The sequence below is a fragment of the Gambusia affinis genome, linkage group LG05 (assembly GCF_019740435.1).
Source record: "Gambusia affinis linkage group LG05, SWU_Gaff_1.0, whole genome shotgun sequence".
In the NCBI taxonomy this organism is placed as follows: Eukaryota; Metazoa; Chordata; class Actinopteri; order Cyprinodontiformes; family Poeciliidae; genus Gambusia; species Gambusia affinis.
This window is the reverse complement of record NC_057872.1, coordinates 5887259-5901010: the sequence shown is the minus strand read 5'-3', so window position 1 is coordinate 5901010 and position 13752 is coordinate 5887259. Positions and strand designations below refer to the sequence as shown.

At 42.1% G+C, this 13752-nt stretch overlaps 1 protein-coding gene across 1 annotated transcript in view; it reads left to right on the top strand.

Annotated features, from left to right (window-relative positions):
- dop1a (DOP1 leucine zipper like protein A) overlaps positions 1–13752 on the top strand; it is a 30066-nt gene that overhangs the window by 11783 nt on the left and 4531 nt on the right. The window contains exons 13-31 of the mRNA XM_044118153.1: positions 2004–2033; positions 3227–3466; positions 4513–5038; positions 5134–5417; positions 5505–5657; positions 5764–5864; positions 5962–6227; positions 6333–8439; positions 8610–8721; positions 9166–9348; positions 9636–9761; positions 9935–10069; positions 10962–11017; positions 11097–11201; positions 11352–11418; positions 11845–11989; positions 12200–12279; positions 12731–12840; positions 13330–13479. Coding sequence (XP_043974088.1) covers positions 2004–2033; positions 3227–3466; positions 4513–5038; positions 5134–5417; positions 5505–5657; positions 5764–5864; positions 5962–6227; positions 6333–8439; positions 8610–8721; positions 9166–9348; positions 9636–9761; positions 9935–10069; positions 10962–11017; positions 11097–11201; positions 11352–11418; positions 11845–11989; positions 12200–12279; positions 12731–12840; positions 13330–13479 — 4976 coding nt within the window. The remainder of the gene's footprint in view (positions 1–2003; positions 2034–3226; positions 3467–4512; positions 5039–5133; positions 5418–5504; positions 5658–5763; positions 5865–5961; positions 6228–6332; positions 8440–8609; positions 8722–9165; positions 9349–9635; positions 9762–9934; positions 10070–10961; positions 11018–11096; positions 11202–11351; positions 11419–11844; positions 11990–12199; positions 12280–12730; positions 12841–13329; positions 13480–13752) is intronic.

Here is a 13752-nt window from a genome sequence, read left to right as displayed (position 1 = left end):
TCAGATGGTTTTTTACTATTACTCTTTCATTTTCTGCTGCTTTATTCTTCTATTTTGTTAGGAATATTTTTTAAATGTGTGACTTCTGGAGGTGCCAAATTTTACTATTTAAATAATCTGTAGCAAAACCATTGCAATTTTAAGAGAAGTTGCAAGTAAAGAGGCTAATGTTTTTTTTTTTTTAAAGTACTCTTTGGGGTTTGCCTCATGTATGGGGATAACTAGGTTTAATGCACCTAAAACATCCTTAGCAGCTGTTTTTTTGTTAACGTTTTAATTTTCCTACTTGTATTTCAGCTGTTTTTTGGGGTTTTTTTTCTAGTGTACTGAAGGAAATATGAGCATAGAGCAGCAGCAGCCAGTAGAGTCTAAAACTAAGATTTGGTTGATCGACAAAGTGCCCATGTTTCGTAATACAATTTTGCACACAAATGACCAGAAAGACATTAAATCTTGCATTTTAAAAACTTTCTGCAGGTTTTTCCTTCCAGCATTTTCAGCACAATTTATTCTGTTTTTAGAATATTGTCATCAACTTGGTACAAAAGTATTGTGTTTTTTTTTCTTTCTTTCTGTGACATACTATGTGCTATTCTTCCTTTCTCTTCATTCCTTTATGTTTTGTTTTATCTCCTGTACATTTCTCCCCCCCTCTTTTCTATTCTATAATCTTTGTAATTATAGACTCCTGCTTGAGCTGTCCGTCTCACGCATGCTTTGTACAGACCTCCTCTATATATCCAGTATGTTTGCTGTTTTAGTATGTTCCACAAACATTTACAGTGTGGCATCCATGTTGTCAAAATTTGGGATTCAGCTCTGTTTCCTGCCCAAGTTTTTGGATGCGACACATATTAGAGTTTGTGTGTTCTGCTTACAGTTCTGGCCACAAGTTTTCAATACACTCAACATGGGTTCGAATGTCATATTAAAATTTATATTTGGGCTTTTAATAGTTTATTTGAACAAACTTAAAGAAGTCGTGGTAAGTTTCAGAGAAGCCACTCACTCCGCTGCAGAACTCTGGTTGTAAATTCGAACACTCTTCTTCTGTTTAACTCGTGCAGTGCATCAGCATGATGCTGAAATTAGCACAATAACAAACATTTCTGGATGATAATTTGTCCCAGTAATTATTTCCAATACATGATAATATTGTTTTGAAACAATTTTCAAGTAATATATAGAAAAAGACCTAATAATGCAAGTTCGCCCTCTGCAAGATCAACACATTTAAAATTTGTAAAGAACACTTCACACTGCAACAGGACAACATTTTAAATATTCAAAATAAAACACGACAACCAAAAGCAATAAATAAATAGGAAATAAAAACCTCACACAACCAACCTGATATTGGTTTTCTAGCATGTTCCAAAGAGTAGGAAAGGGTGTCTCTGGTAATATTAGGCTTCTGGAGTGGCCAACCTAAACCATGATACATTTATAAAAAATAAACTGACAATGATTTCTGTGCATTTATAATGCATGTGTGATTTTGACCTTTTGCAAGTTAGAGAAAATCCACAATAAATTAAACTTGAGCCCTCAATTGTTATTGAATTTGAGTCAATATTTCATTGCAGGAAAATTAAAAAGTCTTGTTCAAATAAATTATTAAAGGCCCAAAATGACGATGTTATTGACAACGAGTGAAAGTAAACTTATGACCATAACTGTATATGCTTTATGTATGTATCCTCCATACAGACTGAAAAAGCCTGTGTGTGGGGGGGGGGTTAAAGTCTCCTTGCCAGAATATTGTTTGCATCTTATTAGTAAAACTCTACGCTTTTATACTGCCGTTTCCAAACTGAATAGTTTGGAAATCCTACACTAGTGTTACCCTGTTGAAATGCTCTGAGTGTGTGCGTGCGTGAACTAGACGGTAGTGTGGTAATCGTTATGAAAGGATGAGTGTGTGCGTCTCTGCAAACGGTGACGTGTGGCCGATGCTCTGCTTGCTCCTGTCTGTTCAAACTCTCTGCTCTTTCTCCTTGAAGCCTACTAGAAGCATGAGGGTAATCTGCCAGGTAAAGTACAGCTCTTTCCTGCCTTTTCACCTCACCTTGCTTCACTGAGGCTACAGTAACATTTCAGCAATGTCCTGCCCACATCCCTCAGGCTACCTTTGTTCCTTTTTTTTTTTTTCTTCTCCTTGTTTCTGCTTTAAGTGTTCGTGACTGACTTTGCTTTCATCTTTGTAATGCCAAAAGGAGAACATGATCTTTAGGGACTATGATCATTATATGCAACAAAATCTTCCCCTGGCTTTTTTTTTTCCTCTCTATGTGCGTAAAATGCATGCATGCAGTTTACGCTACTGCACACATCATGTTGTTGTTGTTGTTGTTTTTTTTTTTAAAGAATTCACATGTTTTAAGAATTATATTTTAATTTCATAACATGATTTCATGCCTATTTTCTAATTTGGAATTTATTAAAAGATGTTTTTTTGGTTTTATGTTTTGCTTGTTTAATAAAAATAACTTGAATTGATTCGTATGAAATGGGTAGGTGTCCATTCATCTTTATTCATGGTGTTTATTTAAATTCTATTTTTACCTGTTTTGCCTTGCAAAGGTGTTATAGTCTGTTTCACATTTTCCACATTATAACAATCTTCATTGTATATTATTGTGATTTTTATCTGCCAGACCAACACAAAATAATCCATAATTGTAAGGTGAAAAGAAATTAATAGAAGGTTTGATTATATTATCATGTACTTTTTTTTTCTATTGATTCCTATGAGTGACTGCTTTATAGAACCACATTTCTATACAAGCTTTACAAAGTGGTTTGACTATTTCTTTGTTACATAGTCTTGCTGCAGATTCTTAAATGTATTTAGGTTTGAATGATAGCTAGGACATTGTAGTACATGAATATGACTAGTTTCTTTGTAATTTTGATCCTCTTTGCTCTTTTCCACATATTTCACGATGGTGTTTTACTTTGTGCTGGACACACAAAGTCAAATTGATGTTTGTGGCAGTAACATTGGAAAAGGTTCAACGGGCTTGAATACTTTTGCAAGGCAGAGCCAGTTAAAACAAAAACATGCAAAGAAAGAAGAAAAAGGATGCTTCAAACTTATTCTTGAACTCAGATTATTTATATACATTTGAATATTTTAAAAAATCTTTTTAGGAACAGTTGGTAACCGATGCACCCCACCTAGTCGAACAAACAACTTGGTCTAATTATTTGTCCGCATTTCCAGGAGACGTACATAGAAATCCAGACGGAGCATCTCCCTCAGCTGCTGTTGCGGATGGTGGCAGCTCTGACCTGTCATCTCCAGGCGCTGGACCTCGGGGAGCTCACCCACTGCCTTCGCCTCTGCTCCAAGATCCTCAGCAAGGTGCAGCCTCCGTTGGTGTCCCCACTCGCCCTGCCCGCCAGTCCGCAGCCGCTGGGCCTGGCGGCGCAGAACAAAAGCAGAGACGTGGATGTTAAACAGGTAGACTTTTGAATTAAAGTCCAGTCAGTTCTCTCTTTCTGATACTCTTTAAAAAAGGGAAGAAGAATCTAGGTCTTGCCATTGGCATCGCATTTGGTCTCCATTGGCCTAGTTCTGATACAAGGTATAGTCTAAAACCCCATTAGTTTAGTCTCTGATGGTGTGTCCTGTGCCTGATCAGGGCCTCTCGCTGCATGTTGCACACTTGGTTGGGTGGCCATTAAACTCTCCCTTGACGCAAAGCATTTGAAGCTAAAAAAAGAAACTCTGCTTTGGTTAATCATTGACCTCCTGGTTCCTTGGTTGTTGCAAGTGTTTTGCGATTCACTGAGCCGTGGCTGACGGTTCAAAGTTCCCTTCCCAGAGAAACATGGATGAGTTGAGGTACGTCCCCAAAGACTTGGAGCAGAAAGATGGAAGAGGAAAACCCAGCAGCTGAGCCCTTTCATTTTCTCCCAGAGGAGTTGGATGACTAAACTAGCTTTAGACACCTTTACTTTATTCTGTGTTCTTTAGAGTGGAAACTTCCAGTCAAAACGATGACGACCCAATCCCACCCATAAGAAACTATGGAGACTGTTTGGTTCGTCTGAGTCCAAGCTGTATACGCTGCTTACTTTTGTTATGGAGCCCCAAGATAGAAAGTGGAAGTTATTGTTCCAAGATGTAAATTTTATGACGATATATTGTGATACTATTGTGACAATGATAAAAGTGATAAAAACTAATTAAACTGACTTTGTTCTGTGATATGAACACAAGCAAGCCTTTTGCATCATCATTTCAAGAATGTGAAGTCAAAGCTTTAGAATAGCATTTAATAGTAAGGTAACAATGCACACTTTACAAGGCAAAACTGCTTTATCTCAGAATTTAATGTCAGCGAAAGCCTATGTTTGTCAAAAAATGTAATGAGCTGCATTCAGATTTGAAACATGCTTTAAAAAAATAAAGCATGGTCATTTTTTGTTGTCAATTATAATTTTGATTATTCAAACTTTTTGACACTAGTCATGAGATCACATTTCCTTCTTTTTTGTTGATAGACTCCTCCCTCTGTCCCAGAGATGAGCGACAGTGGGGACGTGTTTGACGATGGGGAAATCCTTGCTGGCAGTCGCTCTGCAGAAAGTGGCTTCACAGACTTTGTTCAGTACCGAGAAGATGGTTCCGAGGATCCAGAGCGAGCCTCTCAACCCCACCCGCCTCTTAGAGCAGGCAGTCGTCCATCAGGCTCCTGTCAGTCCAAGCCTTTGGATAAACCAGTCATGCAGTGTTGCCTGGAGCACTTCCAGCAGTTTCTCTCCTGTTTGATCACTTTTTATATTATTCCTAAGCACCTGGACAAAGCTGAGGGTCAGAAAGGTGAGCTCTTGCATTCGGGGCCTTTGGTTTCTGCAGGTTCCCAGTTCAGTAATTATTCAGAGCCGTGCTCAGGAGCTGGGGAGGTCCAGAAAGATTATCTGGCTGCATTTACTGCTGCCTGTCAGCTCTTCTTAGAATGCTCCAGTTTCCCAGTCTACATTGCAGAGGGCAACCTCAAATCCTCGCCTGCACAGGAAGAGCAATGCGGTACGTCTTTGTTCCAAAAAAAGATGAAACTGTTTTTATCTTCTCTACTAAACTATCCGAGATAAATAAATGCCTTGCTTCGTTTATCTGTACAGACAATGAGCAGGTTCGGCTGCCAGTGTGGCTGCAGACACTGATGGATGCCTGCTGCCTGGCTGGTGACTTCAGCCTACAGGGTGTTGCCATCTCCCTGCTTATGGACCTAATAGGCCTGACTCAGTCAGTTGCTGTGGTGACGGCAGAAAGTCTGGCTTCCAGTAGCAGTACAGAGCCCGCTCAGCCAATGAGCCCCAGCCAGGGTCGAGTGGCTGTGGTCATCAGGCCTCCACTCACTCAGGGAATCCTGAAGTATATTGCGGATAAAACGGACTTCTTCAAGGTAGAAAGTGAAGAAGTTGCTGTACAGTTAGTGGGATTCGTATCAATTCTTTAGGGTATTGACTTCTGTGTCTTGTCTTTGGCTCAGAGCGTTGCAGTGATATTATGGGACCAGCTGGGTGAAGGAACTCCTCAGCATCATCAGCGCAGCGTTGAGCTCTTTTATCAGCTACACAACCTGGTTCCTTCGTCCAGCACCTGTGAGGACGTCATAAGCCAGCAACTCATGCACAGAGACAAGGTCAGCAAAATGAACACGTCTGACGTCCAAAAGGGGCAAATGTATGTAGTTTTATATTGTAATAAATTAATTAAAATCATTTCATTATCCCTGTTTTGTTTTTCAGAGAATTCATTTGGCGGCCCACGTGAAGTTCTCTGTTCTGTGGCATTTAACGCGAGACTTGAACATCACCAAGTCTTCTCCGTTTAGTCGCACATTTGACAGGTTAGTTCGATCAGTTATTTATTAAGAGTTCCCAATCATTCTTTGATTAAACTTCCTCCAAATCATCCCTCTGTTTCTGACTTCGTTCCACCCTCAGGTCTCTCTTCATCATGCTCGACAGCTTAAGTTATTGGGATCCGTGTACCAGTGCAGTCGGTCGAGCGTGGTTAAATCAAGTCCTTCAGAGACATGACATTGCACGGGTTCTTGAGCCACTCCTACTTCTTCTGCTCCATCCTAAAACTCACAGAGTTTCTATTCAGAAGGTGCAATCCCAACGCCATTGGGCCCAGATATTTCCTGATCCACCTGAGCAGGAACCAACAGAACAAATCTACATTAGAGACTCTGGCTTCTCAGACAGTGAGCTGTGGATGATAATCTTTGTTAGATACATTAATGACTCTTAACTTCTCTGGTTGGTTTAAAGCTTTTTCTGAAACATCCGTTTTCCTTTCCTGTCTTTAGACTTTCTTCAGATTCGAAGCGAAGGGGTTGGGCACGAGGACTTCAGAGGTCTGACTATAGGTGACATGGAGCCATTTTGCCTGACAGTAAACCCCCTAAGTGACAGCTTGTCCATTCTTAGCCTGAGCAGTGAAAACCTGCACTTAGCTGGTGAGTATCAGACCAGGGACCAGCAGGAGGAGCAACAGAGTTCAAAATCAAGTGGTTCTTGTTCATCTACAATAGAAAATGGTAGCTTTGAAGAGCCAGAGGGGGTCAGCTGCATCAGAAATGGCTCAGATCAACCACTTGGTTCATCTGATGAAACGTCTGACGACTCCATAGAAGAAGCTGTGTCTGGTGTAGTGAAGGACCTCATTGATAGGGTTCTGAATATAGTCGATGAGGAATCAAATGAAACCTCATCTCCGCCTGAAAATTGGCCCCAAACTGATACCGAAAGCACTTCTTCAGACACCTCCACCGGGATCCGCCTGGATCTGCCTCAATGCTCCAACCACCAGAATCTGCCAGAGTTGTTGGCTGAAGGCACACTAGAGTTCCTCTCTGTTACTCCAGCAGAGGGGCTACACAAAGAGGGCATCGCCCGCCACAGTTCATCGCCCTCCATCGTCATGTTGCCAGACAGCACTGATGCAGCAACTCCAGACCGCAACCTGCAGGTGGAGGACCCTCAGGCCCGCAAACGTAGCCACAGCAGCACTCAGCTTAGCCTTAAAGGGAAGATCATGGAGAAGCTGGTAGACAAGTCTCCAGGGGCAAAGCCCAAGGTCAAGAAGACTAAGAGGAAAGAGGAAGAGAAGCAGAAAAAAACGAACCAAGCTGAGAAACTGCATCCACCCAGTATTTTCTTTGGAGACAGTCTAGACCTCGAGAACTGGTACAGCTGTGGTGAAGGGGAGGTGTCAGAGATTGAGAGTGACATGGGCTCACCGAGCGGGGGCTCTTGTGGGACCGGTGCCGGGGCAAATGTCACAGGGCGCAGATCGTCCTCCGCTCTGCCTCGTTTTAACATCCATCCTCTCTACCAGCACGTCCTGCTCTACCTACAGCTCTACGACTCCTCTAGGACCCTGCATGCCCTGTCAGCGATCGCAGCCATGTTGAGAGCCGCTCCCTCAGGCTTTGTAAGCGCCATCTCCACCACCAGCATCAACAACACCTACACTCCGCAGCTGTCCTTGCTGCAAAACCTACTTGCTCGCCACAGAGTCTCTGTTATGGGCAAAGACTTCTACTGCCCCATTCCCCAGGACTCTCACTCCCATTCTTTCCGCAGTGCCATGTACCTGGAGATCATCATCTCCCTCTGTCTCTACTTCCTGAGAAGCTATTACTCTGCCCATGTGACGTTGGGTCCTCAGGACTTGGCAGGAAACCGGGCCATGCAGCTGACAAGCGTGGAGGTCTTGACTCTGCTATTCAGCGAACTAGCCAAAGTCACAGCTGGCTCGGCAAAGGGTTTTGCTAGCTTCATCAGTGACGTCCTCTCCAAGTGCAAAGTTCAGAAAGTCATTCTCCATTGCCTCCTTTCCTCCATATTCAGCGCCCAGAAATGGCACGACCAACGGACGGCAGGGGTCAACGTGGCCACGGTGGAGGAAGGTCTCTCTGAGGACAGCGTCATCAACATGTCGGAGGACCAGATAGACAGCTGTAGCGCCGTTCAGTCCCAGCTTCTCCGGCTGCTGCAGAGTCTAGTTGTACTTGAGCACAGGGTCTTAATGCCAGCAGACGAAGGTGGAGAAGGAGGACCTGCCGCAGGAGGAGCAGGTGGAGGGCCAGGAAGTGGTGGAGTGGCAGGATTTGAGATTCTAGGCGGGGAGGTGGAGCATGTTAACCCTCAGCAGCCTATGACGTCACTGCAGTACCTCCATGGTCAGCCTATTACAGCTCAGGGCATGTTCCTGTGTGCAGTCATCAGGGCCCTGCACCAGCACCATGCCTGTAAGATGCACCCCCAATGGATAGGGCTGATCACAGCCACCCTGCCTTACATGGGGAGGGTCCTGAGGAGGGTGGTGGCCTCAGTGACTCTGCAGCTATGCAGAAACCTGGATAATCTCCTCCAGCAGTACCGATATGAAACCAGCATAATTGACAACAGGTAAGAACATGCAGGAAACATATTGAAATAAAATGACATGCATGACTTGGCCAGCAGATGGCAGTCTTTACTACAGAATGGGCATCATTCTGCCTTATGTTTCATCCACACTACACCTGCAGGTCAGATTGGGTTTTAGTCAAATTGTGTATTGTCTGACTATCCTGTAGACCCCAGTGGATGGCTCTCTGCATCCCTCCAGACCTGATTCTGACTGTGCTGGAGGGAGTCACTTCCATTATCCATTACTGTCTGCTGGACCCCACTTCACAGTACCACCAGGTGAGGGCGCTGCACATGAAGCCCTGAGGGTTCTGCTGTAGAAAATGAATGAAGTTCTTGTTTTTTATGATTTTGCTGGCACTAAGATTTGTCAGCACATATTACAAGGCCTTGAAAAAGTATTTGCACTCTTACAGCATTTCCACATTATAGCTATATAAGTAAATCTTTGTTTATTTTGCGGGATTAATTTAGACGAAGTAATCGACAATTTTGAAGTGGAACGGCAAAAACTCTTGGTTTCAAAATGTTTTTTATATTTAATTTTAAGTGTGGCATTGATTTGTATTCAACTTCCAACTTTGTGTTTGTCTATCACATAAAGTCTCAATAAGGGAAATTGCAATTTGATAAATGTGGCAAAGTTAAGAGTATAAAAACCTTTACAGGTAATATTTTTAGTTTTCTTTCACAAAATAACAAGGACCTGCTTGTGATCTCCAGTTACAAGTGAGTGTTGACCAGAAGCACCTGGCCGAGGCGCGTTCAGGCATCCTGTCCATCCTCCACACCATCATGTCCTCCGTCACGCTGCTGTGGAGCGTAGTTCACCAAGCCGACAGTTCTGACAAGCCAGCTGCCGCTTCAGCTGCCGCCACATCAAACATCAACCTGGGCTCCACCAAGGTCTGTCAGCAAATGTAGATTCATGAATTTCTGCCTGATAAAATAAACAATTTTGCAGCTGAATAAGAAAAACATTAACATCTGTAATTTTTGATTGCAGTGTTATGCCGTTTCTTTTTTTTTTCTATTAATGAGTTGTTTCCAATGAGATTTTGGAAAATGAAACTTTTTCCAAGTTTATGTTTTTAATTGCTGTTTGTGCTTTTTGAAAAACTAAACTGAAATAATTCTACCTGTGGCATATTTAATTGTGGATCTCATCTAGGTTCCTTGCATGTCATTCACAGAATCTCCGTCAGCAGATCTTGGAACTGCTGGGTCCGATCTCCATGAACCACGGCGCTCATTTCATGGCTGCAATTGCTTATGTTTGGAACGAGAGAAAACAAGTCAAGACGCCAATCAGAAATAAGGTAACCTGGGAGAAAAACGGTAGAACAATGTTGAGCAGATTGAGGAAACATTTATATGAAGTAACATATGAAGCAGTCTAGAAAGCCAAGTTCTCTCCAGTATGTTTTATTTTGATTGTGCTCTTTAAATCCTTTCAAGGTGTTATTGCATATTCATAATGTTTATCTTTTAGGTGATCCCCGTAGCGAGTGAGGAGCAGCTGCTGCTGGTTGAGCTCGTTCGGTCGGTCAGCGCCATGCGCACTGAGACTGTTATGCAGACAGTGAAGGAGGTCCTGAAGCAGCCACCTGCCATCGCAAAAGACAAGGTTGGTTTACAATCCTTGATTTTGAAGCCGGCAAAAAATTCCATCTGCTTTTATATTAAAAACACTCAGAAATGATGTTAAATGATGATCAAATTAATTGTCATTGAAAAGTTGATGTGTCAGGAAGTTGTATCAAAAAGTGAAACTCTGATTCATTCTTTGTTTTTGTTTCTGCTAAATTTGAGGATTATGGTTTATGGATTACACCAATGGACACCTTAGATTTCAAAAGACTGATAAGAAAAGTCTTTTTAACTGGCTAAGTTAAGGCCCGTGGTACTTAATGATAATTGGGAGGCTTATAAATTCAGTATTTTCCGTACTATAAGGCGCACCTTCAATGAATGACCTATTTTAAAACTTTTTTCATATATAAGGCGCACCGCATTATAAGGCGCATAGAATAGACGCTACAGTAGAGGCTGGGGTTACGTAATGCATCCATTAAATGGAGCTGCGCTAAAGGGAATGTCAACAAAACAGTCAGATAAGTCAGTCAAACTTTATTACCATAATAGATTACAAACCAGCGTTCTGACAACTCGCTGCTGCTTTATTCCCGTGATCGCCTTGAGTTTAAACTCTGCGTCGTAAGTGTGTCTCTTAAAAGCAGCCATTTTGGAGTCTTTACACAAACTCACAAATGGAAATGAAACGGCACGCTTCGCGCAGTCATATATCCCAGCATGCAACGCGCGCTTCTTCTTCTATAAGGCGCACTGTCGGCTTTTGAGAAAATTCAAGGTTTTTAGGTGTGCCTTATAGTGCGGAAAATACGGTAATAAAAACAATTTAGAAGATGAACAGCAAACTCTTGTTCATTTTCTGTGTAAATGTACTAATAAATTGTCTGTATTTTAGAGATCTAATTTCATTTTTCACCCATTTTTAGAAGCACATCTCTTTGGAGGTCTGCATGCTTCAGTTCTTCTATGCCTATGTACAGAGGTTAGTACATCACATCAGAGCTGCTGGTATTGAAAGATACCTGGTTAATGATTTCTATTTTTTTGTCCTTGTTTCCCAGGATTCCTGTTTCCAGTTTGCTTGATAGCTGGCCATCTCTGCTGGCGCTGCTGAAGGAGTCGGTCCAGTTGGGTCTGCCTGCTCCTGGGCAGTTTCTCATACTGGGGTTGGTTTCTCTACCTAATCTCTTTCTTTATAGTGTCAGAATACCCCCTCAGGTCTACGTTTTTAAGAAAAATAATAATAATTTGACTGCAGGAATCCAGAGATTGTTCAACCATTTGGGTTTCTTTTTTGTTTGTTTTCTTTTCACCAGAGTTCTGAATGAGTTTATCCTGAAGAATCCCAACCTGGAGAGTAAGAAAGACCAGCGAGAGCTGCAGGTAATTGTAGTCTTCCCCTGTTATGAGTGAAGGTAGAAGCAGAAGATGTGGTAAATCGTTGTAAACTAGAGGCTTTAAACGTTAGGTTGCTACAAATTTACTTCAACTGTCCTGAAGTAGAGAGAATATTTTTACTAATAAAAATCTGAAAAGTGTGGCAAGCATTTGTATTCACCCCTATACAGATCCAATCTATAAACTAGAATATTATTGAAAGCTCATTTGTTTATGAACTTTTTTACCAAGTGAAACACATTACGTACATTAATTATGTACAGATGGGTGTTTGAAAGCCTTTATTTTTGTTAGTTATAATTATTTTCCACTTATAGTTAATGAAATCGTATTTCAAATTGGAAACCAATAAGAAAACGATTTTTAAAAATGGTGAGAAGGTTTTCTTAAGAAAATCTGTTGTGTGTTCAGGATGTGACTCACAAGGTGGTGGAGGCCATCGGCACCATCGCTGGCTCCTCTTTGGAACAAACCACGTGGCTGAGGAGGAACCTGGAGGTGAAGGCATCTCCTCAGATTGTTGTGGATGGAACCAACCTGGAGGCAGACGTAGAAGGTGCTCCGTTACCGAGTCTCGGATCTCCATTGAGCTAAGCCTGCGTTACTTTTAGTCTTTGCTACGACTCGTAATTCAATTGAATCTGAAAACTGGACGACGAATGTAGCCGCAGCTAAACTTTCAGAGCGCTTTGGATTGCTTCAGCACGGCTGTTTGTGTCATCAGCTTTGTGAGCCGCTGCTAACGTTTCCCGTATGTGTTTTGTAGACTTAATGCTCACAGTGATGGAGGCCTCCAGCTTCACTCCATCTGTGTACAGTGTTCACGCCCTCACGCTGCTGGCCGAGGTAAACACGAGCGTCCGTGACCCGACTGATCCACAGCGAGTCGGTGGTTTTTGGACCCTGTTATTATCCACACTAGCAGTATGCTAACACACAACATGTGAGGGCCTTAAATTAGACTTTCACTCTGCTCCTCCAGACGTCATCAGTGAACCAATAAATCAATGCTTCGGGTCGGTTCTGGCTCTGGAGGATGTGGACAGTTTGACTCATTGACGACCTTTCTTTTGCATCCTGGCTGTTTTTAGCTCAGTGTGGGTTTAATTATGAACATGGTGCCTGTGCTTCACTGATATAAGAGCTGTACATTTATGAGTTTAAGCAAGGCTCTACATCAAAAACACGCTGCTCTGCCGGTTGAGATTCTTGCTCTGTGCCTCATATATCACTTCTCAGCCACTTCAGCTCTGCAACATCTTTCACTTCTGGTTTGATATATTGACGTCTCTGTCAGGTGCTGGCTCATCTGCTGGACATGGTGTTCTACAGTGACGAGAAGGAGAAAGTCATCCCGCTGCTGGTTAACATCATGCACTACGTAGTTCCCTACCTCCGCAACCACAGGTGTGGATCAGGTTTCCTGTCTTTGCTTCTTTCAGTTTTACATCTATCAAGTGGATTTCCCCTTGAATTAAAGCTGTACATAAAACTACAAACTGGACATAAATTTTGTTAAAATACAAGATTATTAAGGATATTCATTTAACGATAATGTATTGCAAGAAAGTGTCAAATGTGAAAACTCAGATGGATCAATAAAAGAAAACGAGATTAATTTCACCATCTGCAGAAAATAATTGTCCTTTTTATGCAAAGCTTCTTACAGCTTCTGTTCTTCCTCTGACATCATTTTTATCATTTTAGCAAAAAACGCCACTTTTTTTGAGAACATCTCCCTCATCTCCCTTTTACTCTTGTTCCTTCTGCAACAACTTCCACACTGAAGATTGTTTTTGTACATGCTACCTGTTCGCATTTCTCTTTCTTGAGAGGAAATGCCTGTAGCTAAAAAGCTGTGTGTTTTTTTGTTTGTTTGTTTGTCTCCTCTGGCAGTGCTCACAACGCCCCCAGCTACCGAGCCTGCATCCAGCTGCTGAGCAGCCTGAGCGGCTACCAGTACACCCGCCGTGCCTGGAAGAAAGAGGCCTTCGACCTCTTCATGGACCACACCTTCTTCCAGATGGATGCTTCGTGTGTCAGCCAGTGAGCCCGGAAGCTATTTATATATGGAGTGACACTAGCAATGAAATGACTTTCCTAAAACACAAATTTAATTAGGAGGAGGAAGAAGATGTTTATGTAGAGTTAAAAACTTTGCATAGATTCACAGCACACCTTGCTATAAGTTTAAAACTTTCTCTAAAATTACAGCGTTAAATGTCTTAACTTCATTTAAAAATGCAAACTGGCCTTAAATACATGAAATTTTGTGGCGGTAGGAATACTTCAGGCTGTATATTTTAATAGATGTAGTTT